Consider the following 27,835-nt stretch of genomic DNA (forward strand, 5'->3'; position numbering starts at 1 on the left):
GATTCTCAGCAGTCACTCATTCACCTTCTATAGCCGCATGACGCACGAACCTGCACCGGGATGAATGCAGTAAAAACACCCTCACCAGCTCTTTCGGATGCGATTTATGACGCCATTCAAACTTGCACATCGATAGACCACGGCAAACATTAGATGAGGAGAATCTAACACAGAATACACTGTGAGCAGAATAGAACAATCAACATTTTGACTTTATATGGTCTAAACTAAAGCAATAATAACAAACAACTTGACAATTTCACACAAGATGTGAGTATAGTACAGAATAGAATGGATCAATAGTGGAATACAGTAATAGAATACACAAGAATTTCAGATGGAACAGAATATGTGAACCAAATTGTGAATACAAAGAATAATATGAATAAAACAAAAAAATGCCTCTATAGGCTATGTAATTAGCTGATTAGCCTACCTCTGCTGGGCCTGGGAAATTATGCAAATTAATTCCAATTAAGCATAACTCAGTTGGAAAAATGTGTGACAATCGTCTCGGTTACGTATGTAACCCTCGTTCCCTGAAGGAGGGAACGGAGACGTACGTCGGAACTGACCGACGAATTGGGATCTGATCTCAGAGACCAATCTACTTCGAGTGTATTAAAAACGAGCCAATGGAGATTGGCATGCGATCCACGCATTCCACGCACCGCCCCGCAGCGCGGGTATAAATAAGGAAGTGGAATGCTTGATCATTGCCTTTTTCTGCTGAGGAGCCGAACTAGTGACTCGGCCCCCTAGCGGAAGCACAGCACCTGGCGACGGGACGTACGTCTCCGTTCCCTCCTTCAGGGAACGAGGGTTACATACGTAACCGAGACGTTCCCTTTCAGTCGGTCACGTTCGACGTACGTCGGAACTGACCGACGAATTGGGATCCCTACCAAAACGCCAGGGCGCTGGCCCTTCCAGCGTCCTGCTTGAGCGCACTGGACCGTCTTAGATGGTACGGAAGTCAGGGCTCCAAGCAGGGAGGTCAGTCACTGCTGTTTCTGCAAGACCCACTCAGTGTGACTATTGGATAACGCTGGGAAAGCGTGCCCGTCTCGGGAGATGGTACGCTGCGGAGCCACGTCCTTCGTAGAAGGCTAGGTGGCAGAATACACATAAGGACTAACCTGGCAGGGTAGTGCAACATATGGCAGTCTCTGGGGTGGTTCCAGCCTGGTCCCAGGGGGGAAGAACACGCCCAGAGACGACAGAGCGGGCTCTGTCAAGGGAAAGACACGGGGCTAGCCGAGAAGGGCAGCTGGTACCGTGGAAGAATACACATATGGGGTAGCCGTGAGGGGACCGCTACATATGGAACCCAGCCTACACACACGTTTCACAAGCATACGGGTGCAGGCCTGGCGTCAGACGGCCGCAACGTCTGGCACCGCAGGGGTGACGGAGGAGCTCGACAGGGTTAGCCGTTTCCGGGGAACACAACTGGAGAAAATAGACGCACGTATCCGGCCCAGAGGGCGGGAGTGGCGTTGCAAGCCGACACTTAGAACGGGCACTTAGCGCTACTGGCCACTGGGGGCGAGGATGCGGGAAGATACCGGCTCTACACGGAGGCTATAGAATCTAGCGAACGTGTTAGGTGTCGCCCAGCCCGCAGCTCTACATATATCTGTCAGCGAGGCGCCTTGAGCCAGCGCCCAGGAAGAAGCAACACTCCTTGTTGAGTGTGCTCGCAACCCGAACGGGCAAGGCACGTCTTGGGACTGGTAAGCCAAGACGATAGCATCCACTATCCAGTGGGCTAACCTCTGCTTGGAGACAGCCTTTCCCTTCTGCTGGCCTCCGTAACAGACAAAGAGTTGCTCTGAGGTCCGAAAGCTTTGAGTCCGGTCGACGTAAGCGCGAAGAGCGCGGACGGGACATAAAGCCTGGGCTGGGTCTGCCTCCTCCGAGGGCAGCGCTTGCAGGTTCACTACCTGGTCCCGGAAGGGAGTGGTAGGAACCTTGGGCACGTATCCAGGCCGGGGTCTCAGGACAACGTGAGAGTTGGCCGGCCCGAATTCTAGGCACGATTCGTTGACCGAAAGTGCATGCAGGTCCCCTACCCTCTTGATGGAGGCCAATGCCGTCAGAAGCACTGTCTTCATTGACAGGATTTTAAGCTCCACAGACTGCAAAGGCTCAAAGGGAGGGCTCTGAAGTGCTCTGAGCACTAGAGCTAAGTCCCAAGAGGGTAACGAGTTTGGACGAGGAGGATTTAGCCTCCTCGCACCTCTGAGGAACCTGACGATTAAGTCGTGCTTTCCTATGTACTTACCTTCGACTGCGTCGTGATACGCCGCTATTGCTGCGACGTACACTTTGAGGGTGGAGGGAGACAGCCTTCGCTCCAGCCCATCTTGCAGGAAAGAAAGCACGACACTAACCGAACACCTTCGGGGGTCTTCCCGGTGGGAAGAGCACCATTCAACGAACAGGTTCCACTTCAAAGCGTAGAGGCGCCTCGTAGAGGGGGCTCTAGCAGAAGAGATGGTGTCCACCACTGCCTGTGGTAGACCACCTAGAACCTCCGCGTCCCGTCCAGGGACCAGACATGGAGTTTCCAGAGGTCTGGACGCGGGTGCCATAGAGTGCCCCGTCCCTGAGAAAGAAGGTCCCTCCTCAGGGGGATCGGCCAAGGAGGGGCTGTCGCGAGGAGAGTTAGTTCTGGGAACCAGGTCCGGTTGGGCCAGTAGGGCGCAACTAACAAGACCTGCTCCTCGTCCTCCCTGACCTTGCACAGGGTCTGTGCAAGAAGGCTCACTGGGGGAAACGCATATTTGCGCAGGTCCCGGGGCCAGCTGTGCGCCAGTGCATCCGTGCCGAGGGTGCCCCCGGACAGGGAATAGTACCACTGGCAATGGGTCGAGTCCGGAGAGGCAAACAGGTCTACCTGTGCGGCTCCGAAGAGGTCCCATATCAGCTGGACCGCCTGGGGATGGAGTCGCCACTCCCCCGGAGGTGTCGACTGGCGAGAGAGCTCGTCGGCTGTCTGGTTCAGCGCACCTGGGATGTGAATGGCACGAAGCGACCTCAGATGCTTCTGACTCCAAAGGAGGAGGTGGCGGGCGAGTTGGAACATGCAACGGGAGCGTAGACCACCCTGACGGTTGATGTACGCAACGGCCGCAGTGCTGTCCGTACGGACCAGTACATGCTTGCCACGTAGCGGCCCCTTGAGGCGGCGCAGTGCCAAGTGTACCGCTAACAACTCGAGGCAATTGATATGCCAATGCAATTGAGGTCCCGTCCACAGACCTGAAACTGCATGCCCGTTGTACGTGGCCCCCTAGCCCATGGAGGAGGCATCCGTGAAGAGCACAGCATGCCTGGACACTTGTTCTAAGGGCACCCCGGCCCGGAGAAACGAAGCGTCGGACCATGGGCTGAAAGTTTGGCGGCAGTAAGGAGTCACGGGGACCCGGTACTGGCCGCTCTGCCACGCCCACCTCGGGACTCGGCCATGGAGCCAGTGTTGAAGCGGTCTCATATGAAGCAATCCGAGCGGCGTAACCGCGGCTGCAGATGCCATATGCCCCAGGAGCCTCTGAAAAAATTTCAGTGGGACCGCTGTCCTGTTCTTGAACGAATTCAAGCAGTTCAACACCGACCGGACCCGCTCTTCCGTGAGGCGCGCAGTCTGGCTGACCGAATCCAGCTCCATACCGAGATAAGAGATCCTCTGCGTGGGACAGAGTTTGCTCTTCTCTCGGTTGACCCGAAGGCCCAACAGGCTGAGGTGACTGAGCACCATGTCCCTGTGTTCGCACAACTGCTCCCGAGACTGGGCGAGTATGAGCCAGTCGTCGAGATAGTTGAGGATACGAACGCCGCGTTCTCTGAGCGGAACAATGGCTGCCTCTGCGACTTTCGTGAAGACGCGAGGCGACAGGGACAGCCCAAAGGGCAGGACTTTGTACTGATATGCCTTCCCCTCGAACGCAAAACGTAGGAACGTCTGTGTCGAGGAAGGATAGAGACATGAAAGTACGCATCCTTCAGGTCGATCGCTGCGAACCAATCTTGGGGACGGATGCATTCGAAGATGCGTTTCTGCGTTAGCATCCGGAACGGGAGCTTGTGCAGGGCCCGATTCAGGATACGCAGGTCCAAGATTGGCCGTAACCCACCCCCTTTCTTGGGTACAATGAAGTAGGGGCTGTAGAACCCCGCCTTCATATCGGCTGGAGGAACCGGCTCGACCGCGTCCTTCGCCAGTAGGACATCGATCTCTGACCGCAAGACCTGAGCATCGCTGCTTCGCACGGAGGTGAAGAGGATGCCCTTGTACTTGGGAGGCCGGTGAGCGAACTGAATCGCGTAGCCGAGTCTGTTGGTACGGATGAGCCAGCGAGACGGCCTGGGGGCCGAAGCCCAGAGACCGCACAAGCGGGACCAACGGCACCACAGACGTACCCGGGGTGGGGCAGCGAGGCGGAATAGACAGACCCGACTCGGGAGGCCCGGAGGCGGCCCGGAGTGTTGTCTGAGTGTTCCAGGGTGGGGCAGAGTGTGGGTGAGAAGGCCCGGGGGCGTTCTCGGTGCCCACACTGCTGCCCCCTGGCGAAGGGAGGGGAGGAAAGAAGTGACAAGGCCCGGGGGCGTCGCACACTGCCAACCTGGCCCTCTTGGGGCCCAGGGAGAGAGGAAACTGCTCTGAAAATGTGGGTACCGCTGGACTCCGGAGAGCCAGCGGCAGAGTATTGACACCAGTCAGGGCCCCCGGTCCTCCTCCGGGGGGGTGAGGGAGGGGTGCGGACACCAACTCCCTCGGAGCAGCTCCTGTTCTCCCTGGGCTGCCCATCTCAGGGCCGCTTGCCCTTACGCTTGCTTGTAGACTAGCAAGCCCTGAGTGGGTTGGGCGCCTCCCTTACGTCCGACACCCTGCCTCCCAGATGGAGGCTGCTGCCTGGGTTTCGCAGGGGCAGAGGTGGACGCAGGGGGGGCGCCCTCGGCGACAAGCAGGCAGAGGTGCTGCGAATTAGGATTTTTTTTTTTTTTTTTAAACCACCTCTGTCTGCTTCTAGGCCATCGAGAACTGCTGGGCAAAGTACTCGACGGCGTCGCCGAAGAGGCCAGCCTGACAGACAGGGGCGTTAAGGAACCGAACTTAGTCGGACTCACGCATATCTGCCAGGTTTAGCCCCAGGTTCCTGGACCACTAGTGTGGACATCGCCTGACCCAGGGAGCGTGCAGTGACTTCCGTCGCCCAGAGAGCGAGGTCCACCACCGCACGCAGTTCCTGCATAACCCCTGGGTCGGGACTACCCTCGTACATGCAGGACAGAGGGTAGTGAGAGAGGGAAAAATTTATACAGATTTTGGCCCTTTTGGTGTTCCATATTTTGACACCAAATAGTTCCATACTGCTCATTTTTCCAATGCCCATCCGGGAAAAAAGGCACGGGGGTAGGCAAGGCGATTTAAGCGTTGCACTACGCCTCAGCCACCCGGGAAAGCATGGCTGCCAACTCTGAATCTGATTCAGCAAAAGCACACACCATTATAGTGGGAAACTCAGCATCATCATTTCCAGTGCATAACAGCCCTCTCTCCGATGCAGCAATTGACATCTGTCCTCTGCCAGAGCCACAAATGAAACATTAGGTCTCCTTGTTTTAAAAGGACCAGCAATCCCATCTGTAAGCTACCAGCAGGCATGTGAAACAGTGAACGTGGCCGTCAAACTCGACGGCACACGGTGCGCTGAACGCTCAAGCCCTATGAAAAGGCAAGACGAACACCGCACCGACGTGGTCATGTTCTCATGAGAGAACATGAACCACCCACGAACAAAGTCTCGGCATGCTCATGATGCGATAGAGGAGTGGGGGCCCGAAGAGATGTACCCGGCGGGGATGCCCCACTGTAATCCTCAGGTCCACCAAAGCTTATTAACTAAAGTAGTCCTTTTCTGATGCACCAGAAAAGAAACTAGATCAGGGAATAAGGAAAGGGACTCAACCCCATTTGAGGTTTCATAGTCTGGACCGCGCATCTAGAGAGTGCCGAGTGACGCGCTGGGTTGCCGTGGCAACCCCCGCTGTCAGCCGGCGCTCGACGGCACACGGCGCGCTGAACGCTCGAGCCCTTACGAGAAAGGTGAGACGAACAACGCGCCGACGTGACCATGCTCTCCTGAGAGAGCATGGATCACCCACGAACGCAATCACACATGTTTATATGTGAGAGAGATCGTGGCCGTCAAATGAGGACAGGAAACAACCGCATCCAGAAACACACGGTTTGAATGACATCTTGAAAAAGACGCAGGGTCAAACCGTGTTGCTCTTTTAGAAAAGGAAAACCGCTCTTTCAGTGCTGAAGCACTCAGGGAGATGACCGCGGCTCACGCAGTTCAGATAGTGCAAGCCTGCGTGAGCACTCAGAAATGGAAACGCCCAGCCAACCAACAAAACCAGCTCTTTATCTCCTCTGAAGCGGCCACCCGCTGAAAAGCGCCGTCACACCCGCACTGGAACAGCAATCCTTCTCACGAGACTCGAATAACACTCTTCGTAGACACAGCAATGACGCTGTTCGGCTCCGAAAAAAAAGGCAATGATCAAGCATTCCACTTCCTTATTTATACCCGCGCTGCGGGGCGGTGCGTGGAATGCGTGGATCGCATGCCAATCTCCATTGGCTCGTTTTTAATACACTCGAAGTAGATTGGTCTCTGAGATCAGATCCCAATTCGTCGGTCAGTTCCGACGTACGTCGAACGTGACCGACTGAAAGGGAACCACAGTAATTTGTCAAATCTCTGATTTTGTGTTTGACAGAAAAAGGGCACACAGTAGGTTAAAATAATATAAATAATAGAATATAATTATTAGAATATAATATAACAATACAAGTTATTATTTAAGACAATCTGTATATATCTCTATATTTGTGAATTAAATAATAGAATAGTCTAAATATTATATTAAGAATAGCCTACACAACCAAAAATGTGAATAAAATTCTAAGAATAGATAAAAGATGATTCAATAAATTGAATACACAGATCAGGCATAACATTATGACCACTGATTATCTGACAGGTGAAGTGATAACACTGATTATCTCTTCATCACGGCACCTGTTAGTGGGTGGGAAATATTAGGCAGCAAGTGAACATTATGTCCTCAAAGTTGATGTGTTAGAAACAGGAAAAATGGGCAAGCGTAAGAATTTGAGCAAGTTTGACAAGGGCCAAATTGTGATGGCTAGACGACTGGGTCAGAGCATCTCCAAAACTGCAGCTCTTGTGGGGTGTTCCCGGTCTGCAGTGGTCCAAGGAATGAACAGTGGTGAACTGGCGACAGGATCATGGGCAGCCAAGACTAATTGATGCACGTGGGGAGCAAAGGCTGGCCCGTGTGAACCGATCAAACAGACGAGCTACTGTGCTGAACAAACAAGTCTGATCCATGGAGGTCCTAAAGGATCTGCTGCTAACATCTTGGTGCCAGATACCACAGCACACCTTCAGGGGTCTAGTGGAGTCCATGCATCGACAGGTCAGCGCTGTTTTGGCAGCAAAAGGGGGACAAACACAATATTAGGTCATAATGTTATGCCTGATCGATGTATACTAGAATATAATATAATATAACAAAATAGAAAACTGCCTTGACTACATGATCATTATATGCAGTAATCAAATACAGTTGAAATATATATATATATATATATATATATATATATATATATATATATATAAATTATGGTGTGTGTCAATGTCTTTCTTTTAGAGGGGAAGTATTTTTTACAGCTGCTGAGGCAAAGTTCATTTGGTGAACTTTGTTATGCTCACTTTGTTCTTGGTTAGGGCTTTTCCTCTCAAGCACACACTGCATTGAATTTCATGCTTTTTCACTGTGCATTGCACTAATTATAGCTGAAACGCTGGAGTCTTAATACCATCTGATGAACATGGATCACTTGAAGGTGAGTGAAGACTGAACACTTTTAACTGCCTGTGCTTTCATTTCAAATGTCCTTTAGCTAGTATAATAGACCAACAAATCTTCTTCCCTTGTAAACTTAAATGTAATTAAAGGAGCTCTTCTTGAGTGATGCTGGTAATCTTAAGTGCTCAGTTTTCTGTCTAACACAGCAGTCGTGTTACGAGCTCTCTCTACCCGTGACGGAGAAATGCAACCCCATCAGCAGAGATATTGATAGAGCGCACAGCAAACAGATGGTGCAAATACTGAAACGATGCGACGCTGAGATTTTTGAGAAAAAAATAAATCATGATCCATTTGATCAGGTTTGGCCTATTGGAACAGGATATGTGAGGAATAATTTTGTTTTCTTAAGTCTTTCTTTATTAAAAGTATTTCTAAATACTTTCTTTATTACACTCCTAACAAAAGTTTTCCATGCAATGTTGACCTGTGCATTTTGTTATAGAGACTGTATAGTTCATCTATCATCCAAACGATGGTGGATGTTGCAAAGAGGGTTGAAATGATTCTGAGGGTCAGTAATATATACTTTAAGTCCTTTAAGTTTCATTTTAAGTATATTTTAAAATGAAAATAGTATTGATATATTTATATAATATGCCATGCGAAAGTATTCATACCCCTTTTGTTGTGTTGCTGCCTTATGTTAAACTGCTTTACCTACTTTTTTTCTAATCAAACTACACTCTATACACCATAATGAACAGATTTGTGGTACCTTCGATACCTTTTATTAAAAAGTGAAATAATTCTATTGCCTAAGTATTCATACTGGCGGCAGTGGCTCAGTGGTTCGTGTAGGTTGTCTACAAACCGGAAGGTTGGTGGTTTAATCCCCGGTTCCACCTGACCAAGTGTTGAGGTGTCCATGAGCAAGACACCTAACCCCAGCTGCTCTCGACGAGCTGGATGGCGCCATGGCTGACACCACCATCGGTGTATAAATTGGTGAATGTGAGGCAATATGTGAAGCGCTTTGGATGGCCATGGGTCTGTTGAAAGCTCTATATAAAAATACAGTCCATACCCTTTTCGGGGACACTAGATTGCTGGAAGAGGTGTAAGTGAGGCCAGCAGGGGTTGCTCACCTTGTGGTCTGTGTGGGTCCTAACACCCCAGTATAGTGATGGGGACACTGTCAAAGAGCACCATGTTTCGAATGAGATGTTAAACCGAGGTCCTGACTCTCTTTGGTCATTAAAAATCCCAGGGGTCTGGTCATCCCAGGGGCCTGGTCAGGGGCCATCAATGGTGCGTACGCACAGATCTGTGCGTAGTGAATGCATAAGAACAGTTTCACGCAAAGTGTGGGATTTACCAACTTGTACTTATACATAGAAATGTGTGTAAATATAAGCACACCTCTGAGCATGCTTACGAAGATAATCTAGTGGTAGAATAGTGATACACATAAAAAAGCACTTAAGAGTGTTACAGTGCATTAAGCAATCTAAGCAATCTACATATGTCCTGTATTTCCTTTAATTATAAAACACTAAATTTATATATATATATATATATATATATATATATATATATATATATATATATATATATATATATATATATATATATATATATTAATTTTAAACACAATGCGTAATTGGTGTCAACCCCTATAAAAGACAGCTGTGACAAATGTTGGATGCAATTATTTCCTTGGACCCATCCTACATCCAGTTCCCTTACCAAAATCCTCAACAAGCTGAAATAAAATGGGGCTTTCAAGCTATCGCCAGATTCCCAAACATTATTGGAGCCATAGACTGCACCCACATCGCCAGAAAAGCGCCATCAACCAACAAATTCAATGATGTAAATTGAAAAGGGTTTCATTCTGTTAATATGCAAATCATTTGTGATGCAAATTTGTTGTTGTTAAACGTTGTTGCGCGACTCATTCTTTGTTTGTGAAGTTCCTCTTCTTTGCCATAATTGTGGTGAGGAAAAAACACAATCACATGATTTTTTAAAGGGTGGTTCATCGGAGGCGTTTCCGAATGCTAATGACCGTGAACGCGAACGAGCATGGTACTTACGCACACGTGGGATTTATCAACAATGATTGCTTACTCATGTGCGTAAGAACTGTGTGCGCACATTTGATAAATACAGATTTTCTTGTACTTAGGCACATTCTAAATTTCAGTCGTAGGACGAAATATAGAACCTTTTCTACGCACTGTTGATAAATGATGGCCTTGGATGTCCTTCGGAAAAAGAGTAGGGGTGTAACCCCGGCATCCTGGCCAATTTTGCCCATTGGCCTCTGTCCATCAATGCCTCCTAATCGTCCTTATATACTGATTGGCTTCATCACTCTGTCTCCTCTCCACCAATCAGCTTGTGTGGTGGGCGTTCTGGCGCAATATGGCTGCCGTCACATCACCCAGGTGGATGCTGCACATTTGTGGTGGTTGAGGAGATTCCCCCCTTCTAAAATGTAAAGCGCTTTGAGTACCCAGAAAAGCACTATATAAATGTAAGAAATTACTAGTATTAGTAGAAATTTAGCTGTATCATCTTTGAGATGTTACTACACTTCGAGTGGAGTTAACCTGTGGCAAATTCAATCGAATGGGTTTAGTAAGGTATGATTTGGAAAGGCACACACCTCTCAATAAAGGGTCTAACAGCTGAAAATGCATATCAGATCTAAAACCAAGCCATGAGGTCAAAAGAACTGCCTGCAGAGCTCAGAGAGAGGATTGTGTGAAAACACAGACCTGGGGAGAACTACAAAAAAATAAATCTGCTGTAGGTTCACTAGAAGCATGTAGCCTCCTTAATGGAAGAAGTTTGGAACAACCAGAACTCTTCCTAGAGCTGAGCAAATCGATTGATTGCAAACTGAGCAATCGATGGAGAAGGGCCTTGGTGAGTGGTGAGTACAGAAGGACAAACATCATTACAACACTCTACCGATCTGGGCTTTATGGCAGAATGGCCGGACTCAAGCCTCTCATCAGTGAAGACATGAAAACCCACTTTGAATTTGCAAATATGTACCTAAAGGTTTCAAGCTTCATGTATGGAGGAAACCAGGCACTGCTCATTACCTGCACAATACCATCCCAACAGTAAAGCAGCATCATGCTGTGGGGTGTTTTGCAAAAGCAGGGACTGGGGGACTCATCGGGATAGAAGGAAAGCTCAACACAGCAAACTATAGAGATACCCGTAAGGATAACTTGGCCCAGAGCATTCAGAACCTCGGACTGGGTAGAAGGTTAGCCTTCCAACAGGACAATGACCCTAAGTACACAGCTAAGACAATGCAGGAGTGGCTTATGGGCAACTGTGTGAATGTCCTTGAGTGGCCTAGCCAGAGTCTGGGCTTGAACCCAATCGAAAATCTCTGGAGAAACCTGAAAATGTCTGTCGACCGATGGCCCCCATCCAACCTGACAGAGCTTGAGAGGATCTGAGGAGAAGAATGGCAGAAAATAACCAAATGCAGATGTGCAAAGCTTGTCGCATCATACCCAAAAGACTTGAGGCTGGAAAGGTGCTTTAAATAAGTACTGAGTTAAGGGTACTAATACTTGTGCAATGCACTTGTTTCAGTATTTCCTTTTTAATAAATCTGCAAAATTGTCACAAATGTTTTTTAGTTTTTTTGCTTTGTCATTATGCTATATGGAGTGTATTGATGTTAAAAAAAGCATTTTAACATAAGGCAGCAACAACAAAATATGAAAAATGAAGTGGTACGAATACTTTGGCAAGGCACTGTATATAGTTAACATTTTATTGTAATTTTAATTATTTAATTTATTCTTTTAATTAATTTCAGATACGTCCTTTAAAAAATGTTAAAACATCATAACTGATTTGTCTTTGCAGGACCCAGAGGAGAGTTTGATAGTTTTAAGTGGTTGTGGAACATCAGGCCGTATTGCATTTCTTTTGGTGGTATAGAGTTTAAGAAATATTATTGATTTAAAGAATTATAATAAATAAAAACAAAAAATGTAAAAATAAGGAAATAAAATTAGAAACCTATCTGACATTTTCCTCACTGTTAAATTTCTTCTTTATATTTGCCATATTCAGTTTCTATTTTCTATCACCTCAGACGTCCTTTAATGAGATGTTGAACGCCCAAAGACAGAAACAGATCTGTTCGTACATCATAGCTGGAGGTGACAGGTGAATAAACAGTCTGTCTGTTTGATGCATAAGATGAGACTCCATTGTGACACTGCAGTATTTCAGGACTTTGTTTTTAAAGGGCCCTGCTGACATCACAGGAGGCTCCAGAGGACGACCCGGTGCTCGGAGCTCGCATGCTGGACAAGGTGAACACAAGAGCAGAGAGGGAAGACAAACAATGCAATGCAGCTTTACCACAGTAATAAATCAGTTTCCCCAATATAGGCTATTCTTTCACATTTTCAGAAGAACATGTAAGCAGCACCTCATCGCAATGCCAGAGTGTCCTGGGCGGTTGCCAGGCTGTTGTTATGTGATTACCAAGTGTTCAAAATGGTTGTTAATGTCGCTTTGGTGCATTTCTCAGATAAGAAATGAAATTCTCTAAACTACTTGTTCAACCTTCAAATCATTTGTCACTTGTACACATCATAAAAGCAGTTTTTCATTCTTTTGAACAAAGTTGTGATTGCTTTGGTACATTCATGCAATTGATTATGTACAATTGTCTGCAGTTTCCTACATTATCAGTTGCTAATGTCTTGTTGCTCAAAATGTTTTCTGTGCAATAGTCTTACCCCTCAAAACATCTAGTTATTAAATCATCGAATAAGTCATTAAATGCAAAATGGTTGATCGAGTTGTCATAAACAAGCATATTTTCTACACATTTCTATAGACTTTTTGTAAATGTGTTACGAATCGATTAATTGTGCATGTAAATCTTGACTTTCACTAATGGGGCCCTATCTTGCACCCAGCGCAATTGACTTTGTAGACCGACGCATGTGTCATTCCTATTTTGCACCCACGCAAAGCGCGCTTTTCCCTCCACAGAAGCACGTCGCTAAACTAGTGAATGAACTTGCGCTCCCTGGGCGGTTCAGCGCAAAAAAGGAGGCGTGTTCCGGCGCAAACAATCCCTGGTGCTATTTTGCTGTTCCATTAAACAATTGCGCCACTGACCAGAAAAAACCTAGTCTAAAGTCAGTGGCGCGTTGCGCGTTGTTCATTATGCTATTTTAAGGACGCATGCTTGACCATAATGTATAGCGTGCACAACGTGCATACACTTTGCTCATGTAACCTACACAGATGCAACAGTTATTTTTGCAAATCATAAATTGTTACACTAAAAAAATATTAACACATGACATGACGGAAATCATTGTGGTGTGCCACGAAGATGTGAAAAAATAGGCATAAATCTAGCTTACAAATGATTCAGGCTAATTGTAATAATTAAGGATAAGACCTGTTTGCCCAATAGTGGCAAGACATATATGTAGCCTATATAAGGACATCTGACAAATTGGTTTGTCCGTCAAGAACCAGGAAAAAAAATCGACTGAAAAACTGAAAAAACTGAAAGACTGAAAAAAAAAAAGACTGTGAAATCACCTTTACCATAATGTACAACATTACAACTTCACTTCTCTGTCTTTCACTGCTCTTACAAGAACATCAGTCTCCTCGGCTGTGAACCGCTCCTGGCGTGCGCCTGGTAAATACGCCATAATAATAGCAATCCATAATGGAACTTGCGCACCTGCTTTTAAAGGGAATGTTGGATGACGCTCGGATTGGTTTATTCACGTTACGCCCAAACCACACCTATGAATAATGAAGCTACTTCAGACCAACCCATTTTAGATTTGCGCCGGGCGCAAGAGCCATTTATCCCGCCGGGAAAATAGCAACAGCGCCGAGACCCGCCCACAAAGTTACTTGCGCTTCGCGCTTTGAAACTTGCGTTTCAGATCGTTAAAATAGGGCCCATGAAGTTTAATGTATATCAACCAATGAGAAACCAGTTCTCTGAAATAGCTCAAAGCTGCATCTCCTCACCTTCTTAGAGACCCTCTAACAGTACTCTCATCCCTGATGATGAGAGCGGTCCAAAGTTCAAGATGATTTACCAAAGTTTGTGGTAATTTGGGATAATTTCACTCAATGCTATCAGGCAATGGTTTGTGACCCAATATAGGATGCAGATGGAATTCCTCCCACCTTATTCTCCATTCCTTAACTCAATTGAGGAGTTCTTCTCAGAATGGAGGTGGAAGGTCTACGATCGCCAGCCACATGACCCTGCTGGCTGTCATGGATGTAGTCTGTGAGGACATCATAGATGCCTGCAGAGGTTGGATAAGACATTCCAAAATATTTTTTTCCATGTTTTTCTCCTGTAAACTAACAGAGTGCACTGATATATTGACAACATGACTAAGCATTTTGACTATCTTGTTTGTTCATTGACATAAATACTTACTTTTGAGAGATTAACTAAAGATTTTGAGTAAGTTACAGGCTTTTGCAGGTAATCCATTGTGTAGTGCTGTTTGTGCGAACTGTTTTGAAAAATGCACATACTTCATTGCAAATATTAAGGATGATTCGAGAAATGCACCAAAGCGACTGAGAAAAACTGTAACTGTTATACACTGGGTGTTGCTTATAGGCTCAAGTCAAAACTGCTCAACCCAAGTCCCGCCTTCAATATAAGTTTTTATTTTTTGTTCATCATCATCTTTTAGTTGAAAATCAAGTCTAATCGATTAGAAAAGTAAGTGAGGTACATTACTTTTAGATATGAAATAATTTATATTTGAATGATGATATTAATAGTGATCCTTGCCTTTAAAATACTTAACTCTTCTCAATTTCCTGTTTTCTTTTCCCACTAACAGGTTTGTGCAGGAAAGAAGCATGTGCTGTTCATTGGAATATCCTGTGGCATGTCGGTATGATGTCTGCTTTTTCAAATCACATTCCATTTAGTAGTAAAAGACAATAGTCATGACAACACCAAGAGCGATAACTAATGAGAACAATAAGTACACTACAATAATAGAACAATGTGTAATGAGAACAACATAGTTCTAAACGTCCACACCCCAACAAAGATAATAACGGAACAAAGAAACAACATATTTGACATTTTTCATAACGTTTTTTTCCAACTAATGAACAATAAAAACAATGACAGCCAATCAGAATCCATACTGTTTTAAAGAACTCGAGCATTTAAAGCAGAAGACGGCAAAACAGCAGCCTGGAAATATCCCGTTCCCTTTCTGACGGTCACTTTTGACATTGTGTTAAAATACCGACATCAGGGGTCGCCCTTGAGAGCCCCAAACATCTCTGACGTATTCAGAAAAGGGGCCTGTCTATTCTCTAACTGAACAAAATAATTGTATTACTATGAAAATAAAAACAACGGAGGGGGCGGTGCCGCGGTGGGCAAGTGATAACCAGTAGCCGTGGCTTTGGGAGTGGCCTCGTTGAGCAGCGAAGCAAGTGCATTCTGGGAGTTGTTGTCTTTCATCCACGAGACAAACATACATGTTCTGTCTTTTCTCAGTCTAGAAGGCACCAAATTAAAAATTAATTTCACATTTCTACTACATAAATGAATCCAGTTTAAATACACATTCATCTTCCCAGCACTGAAGTAGGCACCCACCCAGGTGCAGTGGAGTGCTTTCCACCTCAGTACGAGGAGAGAATGCTCCTGTCCTTCAGGCACCGTAAAAAAAATGTTTTTTGTGTCTGAAACAGCTTCTTGAACAAGAAAAAATATGGGGACTATTGGTTGATCTCATGTGAGTGACATGTTCCACCCTTGAGCCAATGAACACGTCATTATAAAAGAGAAGAGATTATGCTGCAAGAGGGAGGGACATATATTTTAATTAAAGGGCACTTTAAAGATTAAAGTCTTTGGTCTTAAAGTGACAGCAGCCTAATATTCCTGCTGCTATCTGTGTAATTAAAGTTAATTTAAAGAATTAAATTCACTCGCTGTTCTTGACCGAATAACTTTTGCAACTATATTTGTAATGTATATTTTATTTATAAAGTGCAGTGCTATTTTACATGATACCGTTTATGTACCCTCTTCTATACTAGACCTACCTGAAAATCTTAAAACACTTAATTTCATTTGTATCTTTGTTCATTTGTATTTATTTGTGCTATTGCTAATTTGTTTATTTGCTCTTATTTAATTATGTTAAATACGAGTGTTTTCTTGTCTTTAATAAAATGCTTAAAATTTATATTGGGCTAGTTGTTTTGGTGGAATTTTTGTTTAAAACTATAGGCAAATGCGGGTTGGTTCCTTAGCCTTTTGATTCTTGTTTGACGAAATCTACTTTTTTTTTTTACCTTTATAAAAAAAGGAATTTATAAGAATTTGAATTGATAAGCAGAATCGGAATCGTTAAAATTAAAATGATACCCAACCCTACATACACCGATCAGGCATAACATTATGACCACTGACAGGTGAAGTGAATAACACTGATTATCTCTTCATCACGGCACCTGTTGGGTGGGATATTTTAGGCAGCAAGTGAACATTTTGTCCTGAAAGTTGATGTGTTAGAAACAGGAAAAATGGGCAAGCATAAGGATTTTAGCAAGTTTTACAAGGGCCAAATTGTGATGGCTAGATGACTAGATCAGAGCTACACAGTTCATCGCAGTTTGTTGCGTATGGGACAGCATAGCCGCAGACCAGTCAGGGTGCCCATGCTGGCCCCTGGTGCTGGTCTGATGAATCACATTTTCTTTTACATCACGTGGATGGCCGGGTATGTGTGCGTTGCTTACCTGGAGAACACATGGCACCAGGATGCACAATGGGAAGAAGGCAAGCCGGCGAAGGCAGTGTGATGCTTTGGGCCATGTCTACTGGGAAACCTTGGGTCCTGCCATCCATGTGGATGTTACTTTGACACGTACCACCTACATAAGCATTGTTACAGACCATGTACACCCTTTCATGGAAACGCTATTCCCTGGTGGCTGTGGTCTCTTTCAGCAGGATAATGTGCTCTGCCACAAAGCGAAAATGGTTCGGGAATGGTTTGAGGTGTTGACTTGGCCTCCAAATTCCCCAGATCGCAGTTCAATCGAGCATTTGTGGGATGTGCTGAACAAACAAGTCTGATCCATGGAGGTCCCACCTCGCAACTTACAGGACTTAAATGAGCTGCTGCTAACATCTTGTTGCTGATACCATAGCACACCTTCAGGGGTCTAGTGTAGTCCATGCCTCAATGGGTCAGAGCTGCTTTGGCAGCAAAAGCGGGACCAACAAAATATTAGGAAGGTGATCATAATGTTCTGCCTGATCGGTGTATAATGCATGCTCATATCAAAGCCCCCTGCAAGTAACCTGTGAGCGTGCTTCATGATGTTGTTTTGTTTCAAAGGCACCATTTGTTGCTGGGCAACTGGATTTTTGTCTAAACCGCTTAGACATCTTCACCCCAGTGCTTGTGGGATTCAATCCCATACATATGGCGAGGTAAGGATAATGCAGACAAAACTAAATGCCTTTCTGTTTATTACAAACAAATAATTCACAGTTTTTTATCGATAACAACAACAGATTGCTTACACTTGCCATCCTGACAGGAGTGAGCAAATGCAGGCCTGTTCATTTCATTTTAAAGATGTTGCAGAAAGGATGGATGCAGAGCAGAGACATAAAAAAGCATTCGTGCTAAATCCTGTATTGGGGGTATGAGAAATTGCATTGACATAATTATTGAAATGAACAAATAAACATTAATAAACATCAATGTTTTTACTGCTGTTTAAGGAGCGTCTGCCCGTTATAAGCAGTTGCTGTAGTTGAAGAACCTTTTGTCTCTCCTTAGGCTGAGGCCATCAGTGGATCATCCAGGATGAAAGGAGGCAGTGCAACTAAAATCATTCTGGAAACTGTTCTTCTGGCCGGACATGAAGCTGCCTTTAGAGACAAGATGATGACACCTGAGTATGTTTTCAATTTAAGTTGTTATATATATATATATATATATATATATATATATATATATATATATATATATATATATATATATATATATATATATATATATATATATATATATATATATATATATATATATATATATATATATATATATATATATATATATATTAGGGCTGTCAAAAGATTAATCGCGATTAATCGCATCCAAAATAAAAGTTTGTGTTTACATAATATATGTGTGTGTACTCTGTTAATTATTATTTATATATAAATACACACACAAGCATGTATATATTTAAGAAAAAAATATTATTTTTATATATAAAACATTTATATTTATATATATTAGAGATTATATAAATGTATATACATGCAAATCTTTCTTAAATATATACATGAATGTGTGTGTATTTAGATATAAATAATAATTAACAGAGTATACACACATATATTATGTAAACACAAACTTTTGTTTTGGATGCGATTAATCGCGATTAATCTTTTGACAGCCCTATATATATATATATATATATATCATAAAATATATTAAACTTCTCTCATGAGTAATTTACCATAATGAATTGTGTCATTCAGATGTATGTCTGCCTGGATCACAGCGAGTGAGATGGTTTATGAAACTACTTACTCACACAGTGATGAACTTGCAGCACTTATTCACAGAGCAGGAGAGAGGTACAACCAACATTTCATTGCTTCCTAACGCATAAACCTTGGAGTTTTCCCATTCACATGAATAGGCTGAACTTCAGGTAGTAAAAAGTGGAGAATTTATCTTAATAATGAAGGTTTCATCATAATTAAAGGCTGACTTATGATTGATTTCTGTAAATGTTTCAACAGCCTTCAGTTGAAAGGTCACGTGTACTATCTTGGATGGAAAACTCTTGGCATTATAGGAATAACTGATGCCAGTGAATGTATCCCAACATATGGGGCAGGTGCTGTACAGTCATTTTATTATATGATACGTTAGTTCAATTTGTTAATTTGACAAATGGGTAAATTAATAACAGTGCAAGGATACTTTTGAACCCAGAACATTTTTTTTTTCAGATTTTGGGGACATCAGAGGTTTCATCAGCAATGGTTTCAGCGAAATGAAAAACAAAGGAGATCTGTCATCTTTGGTGAGCTCAAAGCAATTGATTTAACAACTTAAAGGCATAGATTGTACCAAAAATTACATTTTGTTATAATTTACAAATTCTCATGTCGTTTCAAACCTGTATGCATTTTTGTATGTATACGCAAAACTACTGTATCCCTTTAAATGTGAAACAACTGCAGTAATCGAACACTGTGGTAATATACAGTATTTATCTGAATATTCATTCTAATATTTATTCACAACTATTAAAATAAAAACAACTATTTTTAGGGGCCAGAATTCATAATTGGTCACAAGGATTTTGTGAACACCATCTTACCTAGCCTGAGTCCAAATGACATGATCTTATTTCTGTTTACAGTGAATGGTGAGAAAACATAAATCTATTATGATTTAAATGCATTTGACAATATGGTCACATTGGAATATGAGCAGTGCCTTGAATATGCTTTAAATATATTTTTAATCTCTCTCTCTCTCTCTCTCTCTCTTTCTCGAGATGACCTACATGAGGTGACGGCGCTGGCCAATCAACTGAGGCAAAAGACATCTAATTTGCATGTGATTGCTCATGACCTTGAGAAATTCACCCTTCCTGTGAGTAAAATGAGTAATCAGGAGTTTTGCCTGTAGCAAAAACTCTTACTTCTTAATATAATTCCCTTCCATGTCTTACAAATGCATAAGGCTGTTTATGTAATCAGATAATTTTTTTTGCATGGGCATTGCATTTTATTCTTGAGTGCAAATAACTATCCGAAGAACAAAGGTTGGAATAAATATATATAGAATAGTAATATTATGCAAGTGACATATCAGTAGGATTTCAATACAAGCTAATTTTAGTTTATCAAAGAAAGTGTTTGTTTGTTATATTTCTCATATCTTTATAGATAACTGGCATCAATCTCAGACAGTTTGCAAGGTCTACTTGGGTAAATGGAAAAAATATTATTATATAACTAGTATTAATCTCAGACAGAGTTTGTTATGTAGTTTGCCAGGTCTTTTTAAGTAAATGGAAAACTTATTGAAGTGGTTGTTCCATTACATTTACATTTAATCATTAAGCAGACGCTTTTATCCCAAGCGATTTACAAATGAGGAGAAGAGCAATAATCTAGTACAGTAATCTAGTAGAATAGAATAGAATAGAATAGAATAGAATAGAATAGTTAAGTGATAGTCTTTATTGGTCAGGTGCTGCTGGAAATGATGTGTCTTAAGATGTTTTTTTTTAAATGGCTACAGACTCGGCTGCTCGAATTGAGATAAGCAGGTTGTTCCACCTGGTGGGAACGGTCCAGGAAAAAGGTCTGTGAGAGTGATTTCATGCCTTTTTGGGATGGCACCACGAGGCATTGTTCACTTGCAGAATGCAAGCTTCTGGAGAGTGCGTAAGTGCTCTGATAGGAAGGGTCTAATCTTCCTAATGTTGTATAACGCAAATCTGCAGGACCGGGCTGTTGCAGTAATGTAGTCAGTGAAGTTTAACTGATCATCAATCACAACTCCAAGGTTCCGAGCTGTCCTGGACGGAGTTATGGTTGATGAACCTAGCTGAATGGAGAAATTTTGATGAAGTGCTGGGTTGGTTGACACCACAAGCAGTTCTGTCTTTCCAAGATTGAGTTGAAGGTGATGCTCCTTCATCCAGCCAGAAATTTCTGTCAGGCAGGCTGCAATACGAGCACCAACTGTAGGATAATCTGGTTGAAATGAGAAGTAGAGTTGAGTGTCATCAGCATAGCAGTGATAGGAAAAGCCATGTTTCTGAATGACAGATCCTAATAATGACATGTAGATGGAGAAGAGAAGTGGTCCAAGCACTGAGCCCTGTCGTCTGTAATTGTTCCACAATATTAAGCAAGTCACAGTTCTCATGCAATACGAGGAGGAAGAAAGATCTTTCTGGCGATGAAAAGCATGAAATGGTGTTACAATGTTTTTGTAATGAAGTATGTTGATATGGGAAGAAGGAGCTGGGAACCGACGAACATTTAAAAAACTTTAATCAAATAAACAAAAACACACCCTCACGGACGACTGCCACGCACACACATAACAAAACGTAAAGAAAACAACTTAAAGTCCAGGCCTGGTCCTCTCTCGTCCTTCACTGTCGTTGCTCCTCCTTTTATGCGTCCGAGCTCTTCTGTGAGACACGAGACCGGTGCAGTGAGCAGCTGGCTCTCATTATCACTCACCACCAGCCTCGCCCCATTCTCACGGTCCCTCTGCCTCGCTGCTTGCCACAGTCTTGCAAAAGGTATTAAAACAACTAATATTTTGTGAAAACTATATTTATACCTGTCTATACTGTATTGTTTTAGGAAAGAGTTTGCAACATGTTTGAATCAGTCCTGAACATCACATGGCCGGTTTCTTCAAAGAATGAGAACTCAGTTGTAATGGTAAGTAATATTTAGTTGTCATATTTATATTATAATACCAAGATTTACAAGTTTAATAAAGTTAAGAAATTCATGCCTTCTTTTATTCAACAGAGACAGCACTGGGAGCTTTCAACCAAATTGTGTCTTAATGCGATCAGCACAGGAGCTCATGTACTGAAGGGAAAAGTCTACATGAATTACATGATAGATCTCAGAGTAACTAACAGCAAGTTGTACAGGAGAGCCATAAACATCTTACAGGTATTAGTAATGAATTGTCTGTACTGATCTCTTAAAGGATCAGTTCACTTCAAAATGAAAATTTCTTGATATTTTAATCACCCCCATCTAATCCATGATGTTCATGTCTTTCTTTCTTCAGCCGAAAAGAAAATACATTCCAGGATTTTTCTCCACACCATTGACTTCCATGACAACCAAAATGTTGAAGGTCCAAATCAATGCAGTTTCAAAGGGCTTCAGAGGCTCTGTGTGATCCCAGATGAGGAATAGGGTCTTATCTAGCAAAACTAAAAATAAAAAAATATTATAATTTTTAACCTAAATTGCTCATCTTACACTGCTCTGCGGCTCGCCAGTCACGTCAAAAACGTCACACTAGACGTAGGCGGAAGTAACGCCCCAAGCGAACGTGCAAGGACTAATACAAACGCCCTTTACCAAAAAACACTCCATCTTCAACTTCAAAATTGTCTGACATCATTGTTTTACCCTTTTTTTTTGCCAAAGGGCGTTTGTATTAGTCTTCGCATGTGCGCTTTGTAAACACAAGGCAGTACTTCTGCCTACGTCTAGTGTTCGACGTGATTGCGCACGCCGTGACTGGCGAGCCGCAGAGCAGCGCAAGATGAGCAATTTAGGTTAAAAAGTATAATAATTTTAATTTTTTCTTGAAAGTGACCAATCGTTTCGCTAGATAAGACCCTATTCCTCGTCTGGGATCGCGGAGAGCCTCTGAAGCCCTTCGAAGCCCTTTGAAACTGCATGGACCTTCAACATTTTGGTTGTCATGTAAGTCAATGGAGTGGAGAAAAATCCTGGAATGTTTTCCTCCAAAAAAACGTAATTTCTTTTCAACTGAAGAAAGACTTGGATGAGATGGGGGTGAGTGCCATTGAATGCCATGCCCTAGCTAGCAACTATTGAAAGTACTTTGGCAGCACCATGACTTTGTAACAAATAATTTTGCATAGGCAAACACCAATCATATTTTCTTCAGATCTTATATCTGTCTAATTTTAGCTTTCAGTTTTGAAAAGTAATTGAGCTGGAACCCCTGTGTGTGCTTTCTGTATGGTCGATTCAATTTTATGCCATCACTGTCAGTGGTTCACAGGCAGCTCCACAACAGAGTGTGAAAGTGCTCTACTGAGAGCCATCTACAGTACAGATGATCTGACTGAAGACATGACATCAGCAGATGTCCGCGCACACACAGATGCTGCTAACAGACGGGAGCGAGTAAGAACTGGTTTATTTATCTTGAACATCTGTGGAGGCAGACTTAAGTTTTAAAGATTAAAAAAAATGACCAGGTTACATAGCCTAAGAGTTGCTTTTAAAGTGCCCCTATTATGGTTTTTCCAAATATTCCCTTTCATGCAGTGTGTAATACAGCTGTTTAAAATAATAAAGTTGTAAACCACCTAAATGAGGCATCTGTAATTCGTCGGCTCTACGTCACAAGATAAGACATTTTCATAATGCCGCCTATGTTTTACATTATCCACTTGCAAACAACTTGACCCGCTCTCAAAAACGTCAAATCTCGTACTTCAAAGCGGGATTCACAAAACGCTTGCTCTTGAAAGATGGGTCAGTACCCAGTTTATTTGGACCAGCTTGCTCCTCAGAATCACAACCTGTAAGTATGAATAATTATTTATGTATATATATTTTCTCAACTGACCAGAACACAACTCTGACAGTATAAATATAAACATAGAAAGCTGTCACAGGTGTCCGACACTCAAATGATGATTTCTTCAGTCATTTCATTGGCCTTGGAGAAACTACATACAATTTACATTTAGTCATTTTTTACATTTAGTCATTTAGCAGACGCTTTTATCCAAAGCGACTTACAAATGAGAGCCATAGAAGCAACTACAACAGTCAGAGGCTACAGTATGCAAGTGCTGTAACAAGTCTCAGTTAATCTAACACAGAACACACAGGATTTTTTTTTTTTTTTTTTTTTTTTTTTTTTTTTTTTTTTTAAATAAATTAGACAGACAGAAAAATGAATAGAATGTTAAGTGCTATTCTTGATTGGTCAGGTGCTGCTGGAAGAGATGCGTCTTTAGATGTTTTTTGAAAATGGCTACAGACTCGGCTGCTCGAATTGAGATCGGCAGGTCATTCCACCAGGTGGGGGCAGTCCAGGAAAAGGTCCGTGACAGTGATTTCATGCCTCTCTGGTATGGCACCACAAGGCGTCGTTCACTGGTAGAACGCAAACTCCTGGAGGGTGTGTATGTCTGAACAAGCGAGTTAAGGTAAATTGGTGCAGAGCCAGTGGTTGCTTTGAAGGCGAGTACCAGTGCCTTGAATTTGATGCGAGCGGCTATTGGTAGCCAGTGGAGCCTGATGAAGAGAGGCGTGACGTGCGCTCTCTTCGGCTCGTTAAAGATCACCCTCGCCGCTGCATTCTGGATCAGTTGCAAGGGTTTGATAGTGCATGCCGGAAGGCATGAACACAATTGTCACGCTCATAAACAAGAGAAACTGGTGCGAGGACTCAAGTGCAGATAAATTAAGATTTTATGCCGGAAGGCATGAACACAATTGTCACGCTCATAAACAAGAGAAACTGGTGCGAGGACTCAAGTGCAGATAAATTAAGATTTATTAACAAAATAAAACAAACACAAAACAAAACCCACAATGGGGCAAAACACATAATCAGAAAACACATATAAACTCAAAACATACCAATGCGGGGAAAACAGGAATCACGGGGAAACAGGAGACGTAGACAATACAACGTACCGACAAAGACTGTGAACACATGGGAACTATATAAAGGGGAAGAAATCAAGAGGGAACAGGTGGGAGAAATCAAACACTAAACAGATAACAAGGGGGAGGGGACAGACCAGGGAGGGACAGGGGAAACAAAAAGTTCAGGCGGCCAGGGCGAGCCACAGAGTTCAGGCGGCGCGGGCCGAGGCAGGAGCCTGGGTGGCATGTCCGGCACAGCAGCGACCACCAGAACATGATCCACCACCGGAACTGGGACCACCGGAACACGATCCACCACCGGAACTGGGACCACCGGAACACGATCCACCACCGGGACTGGGACCACCGGAACACGATCCACCGGAGCTAGGACCACCGGAACACGATCCCCGGAGCAGGGACAACGATCCCCCGGACCTGGGACCACCAGAACACGATCCACCAGAACCGGGACCACCGGAACATGATCCACCGGAGCTGGGACCACCAGAACACGATCCACCGGAGCTGGGACCACCAGAACACGATCCACCGGAGCTGGGACCACCAGAACACAATCCACCGGAACTGGGACCAGGATCCACCGGAGCTGGGACCACCGGAACACAATCCACCGGAGCTGGGACCACCAGAACACGATCCACCGGAATGGAGTCCAACGGAACTGGGACCACCGGAACACGATCCACCACCGGAACTGGGACCACCGGAACACGATCCACCGCCGGAACTGGGACAACAGGAACAGGGACCACCGGAACGGAGTCCACTGGAACTGGGACCACCGGAACAGGGACCACCGGAACAGGGACCACCGAGACCACCTCCGGAGCTTTGGAGAAAGCCCTGTGCTCCTCCCAAGCATGCAGGACTGCCACCACGAAACATCCCATCACAGCCCTCCAGGCCGTGTCCGGACTCGGGACCGCCGGAGCAGGGACCGCCGGAACAGGGTCCACTGGAACAGGGTCCACCGGAACTGTCGTGGAGGGAACCTTTCACCTCCTCCTCCGTTTCAGAATAGGGATCACCGGAACTGGGTCCATCGGAACAGGGACCACTGGAGCAGGGACCACCGGAACGGGGTCCACCAGAGCGGAGACCATCCGAGCAGGGACCACCAGAGCAGGGAACATCTCCCTGGCAGCTCTCTCCTGCTGACGAGCGATACCCTCCACCATCCTCTCAAAAGTACCTCCATCATAAACACTCATGAGCAGCCAGTCCATGGGCTCATCTAGTGAATAATTAAAAAGGTCTTTGAGAGCCGAGTCACTGAGTTTAAGTCCCTTGGCCGTCTTCAGGAATCTCCCGGCAAACCTCCTGATCTCCATCCCCTCCTGTCGGAGTAGTTGGAGGACTCTGAACCTCAGCATCCTCTCATACTGAGGACATGTGGTAAACGGTTCCGGGATCGAATTCTCTCTCTGCTGAGTCCTTGACATGGTCGGCACGTTCTGTCACGCTCAAACAAGTGAAACTGGTGCGAGGACTGAAGTGCAGATAAATTAAGATTTATTAACAAAATAAAACATAAACACAAAACAAAACCCACAATGGGGCAAAACACATAATCAGAAAACACATATAAACTCAAAACATACCAATGCGAGGAAAATAGGAATCACAGGGAAACAGGAGACATAAGCCGCGTTTCCACCGCAGGAACTTTCCCCAGGAACTAGGAACTTTGGGGTGGTACTCGGTGTGTTTCGACCGCAGGAACCAGGGTATAAATGAAGTTCCGGGTAAATATTTCCCCCTCCAAACGGCCCTGCTCTCGGGGTAGTACTTTTTCAAAGTTCGGGAACTTTCGGGGGTGGGATTTGGGCGCTGAACATGCTGATTGGTTGAACTCACGTCGCATTTTATTTCAACCGGCAGCTTTAAAAGTCTTTTGCGAGGTTCGTTCGTTCTGCGTTCAGTAAATATCAGTCTGCTCTTTCTGTCCGATGGCGCGCGTTCGCTCAGCAATCGCACGGTCAATGTCTGTAATAGCTGATAATAACATACGTTGTCTAATTTTAGATCTAGCTTTACGAGCTTTCAGAATACTCTTTAGTATCAGTGCTCGTTACCGCCGTTTTGTTAATTACCTCTTTATTAAAACCAATACATAACTACCAAAAGCAGCGCTGCTTGCATCTCCTCGTTATTGTTGCAGACAGTATCGCGCAAAAATTATTACTGTCCGTCGGTGACAGGGAGAAGCAGCCGCGCGCAGTCCTACATCACCGGACTAATTTGCCTAATCTTCCCGGTACTTTAGACCGCAGTGGAAACGCAGACAGTAGCAGATCTGGGGGGAAAAAAGTTCCTGTAAAAAAAGTTCCTGGTACAAATTGTTCCGGGTAATTTCGGTGGAAACGCGGCTATAGACAATACAACGTGCCGACAAAGACTGTGAACACATGGGAACTATATAAAGGGGAAGAAATCAGGAGGGAACAGGTGGGAGAAATCAAACACTAAACAGATAACAAGGGGGAGGGATCAGACAGGGACACGAGAATACAAAACACCACATGTGCTACACGAGACAGGACAGGCATGTGACAACAATACAGTAAGGGGGTGATTACAAACAACCAATAATACATAACATATTGACATTGAGTGATTAGTACTGTAAGAAAAATGGAACAGAAGGGTGTAGTTTCTGTGCCACTAGAGTCACCATACAGAATTGCAAAAAATTTGAAAAATTGTTTTCGAACAGGTTTCCCAAATACTGTTCCCAGAGAAACAAATAACCGCACCCCAAATGCAAACCACAGGTTGAGTAGAGCAGTGGTTTGATGGCACCACATTGATTACACTTTTGCTCTGCTTAATTACAGTTGCCTCTGCATATTAAATGATAGGAGAAAGTCAATTATTATAAAGTTTAATGAGGCATTGTTTATCAAAGGCAGATTTAACTGTTAAACCTGATATGTTCTGCCCTGGTAGGTGGTCCCGACTGCACTGGTGATGATCCAGAGTGGCTGCACTCATGCTGAAGCACAGCGTCATTTGGATTGTCATCCTGTGATTCGAGATGCAGTGAGCACCTGCCTCAACTCCTCAAAAACAAGAGCACTGAACACACAATAAAATGATTCATACTTAAATGATGTATATTTTCATTTATACTTTGCAAGTGTACAAATTTAATAATAAATCAAAATAATCAAATAAATAATCAAATAAATTAAGATTACCAATCGAAAAACAAGAGCACTGCAGACTTAACACAGAATAAAATACAATGAAGGGACATTTTTTCAGACCATTTTTGGGGAGCTTCCCATACCCACATACAGTGGTCTAAATACAAAATGTTGGTGTCATTTTACAGGAAACCCATTGAAGTTACATAAACCACTGCTAAAGGTGATAAACATGTAGGTATATGTTTTCTGAGCT

The 27,835-nt window shown here is 43.9% G+C and overlaps 1 protein-coding gene across 1 annotated transcript; it reads left to right on the forward strand.

The window, feature by feature from the left end:
* Positions 1-7,820: 7,820 nt before the first annotated feature.
* Positions 7,821-27,523, forward strand: gckr (glucokinase (hexokinase 4) regulator; the record flags this gene model as incomplete). The annotated part of the gene is made up of 19 exons (XM_079832774.1): positions 7,821-7,948; positions 8,118-8,297; positions 8,417-8,485; positions 11,818-11,886; positions 12,050-12,123; positions 12,206-12,272; positions 14,817-14,870; positions 17,352-17,446; positions 17,557-17,662; positions 17,802-17,920; positions 18,512-18,610; positions 18,779-18,876; positions 18,992-19,065; positions 19,317-19,413; positions 19,546-19,628; positions 21,380-21,460; positions 21,560-21,703; positions 22,790-22,924; positions 27,380-27,523. The coding sequence occupies exons 1-19, from the start codon at positions 7,928-7,930 to the stop codon at positions 27,521-27,523; spliced, it is 1,809 nt and encodes a 602-aa protein (XP_079688900.1). The 5' UTR covers positions 7,821-7,927.
* Between the last annotated feature and the right edge of the window lie 312 nt (positions 27,524-27,835).

This window comes from Gobio gobio (assembly GCF_949357685.1).
Source record: "Gobio gobio genome assembly, chromosome: 13".
Taxonomy (NCBI): domain Eukaryota; kingdom Metazoa; phylum Chordata; class Actinopteri; order Cypriniformes; family Gobionidae; genus Gobio; species Gobio gobio.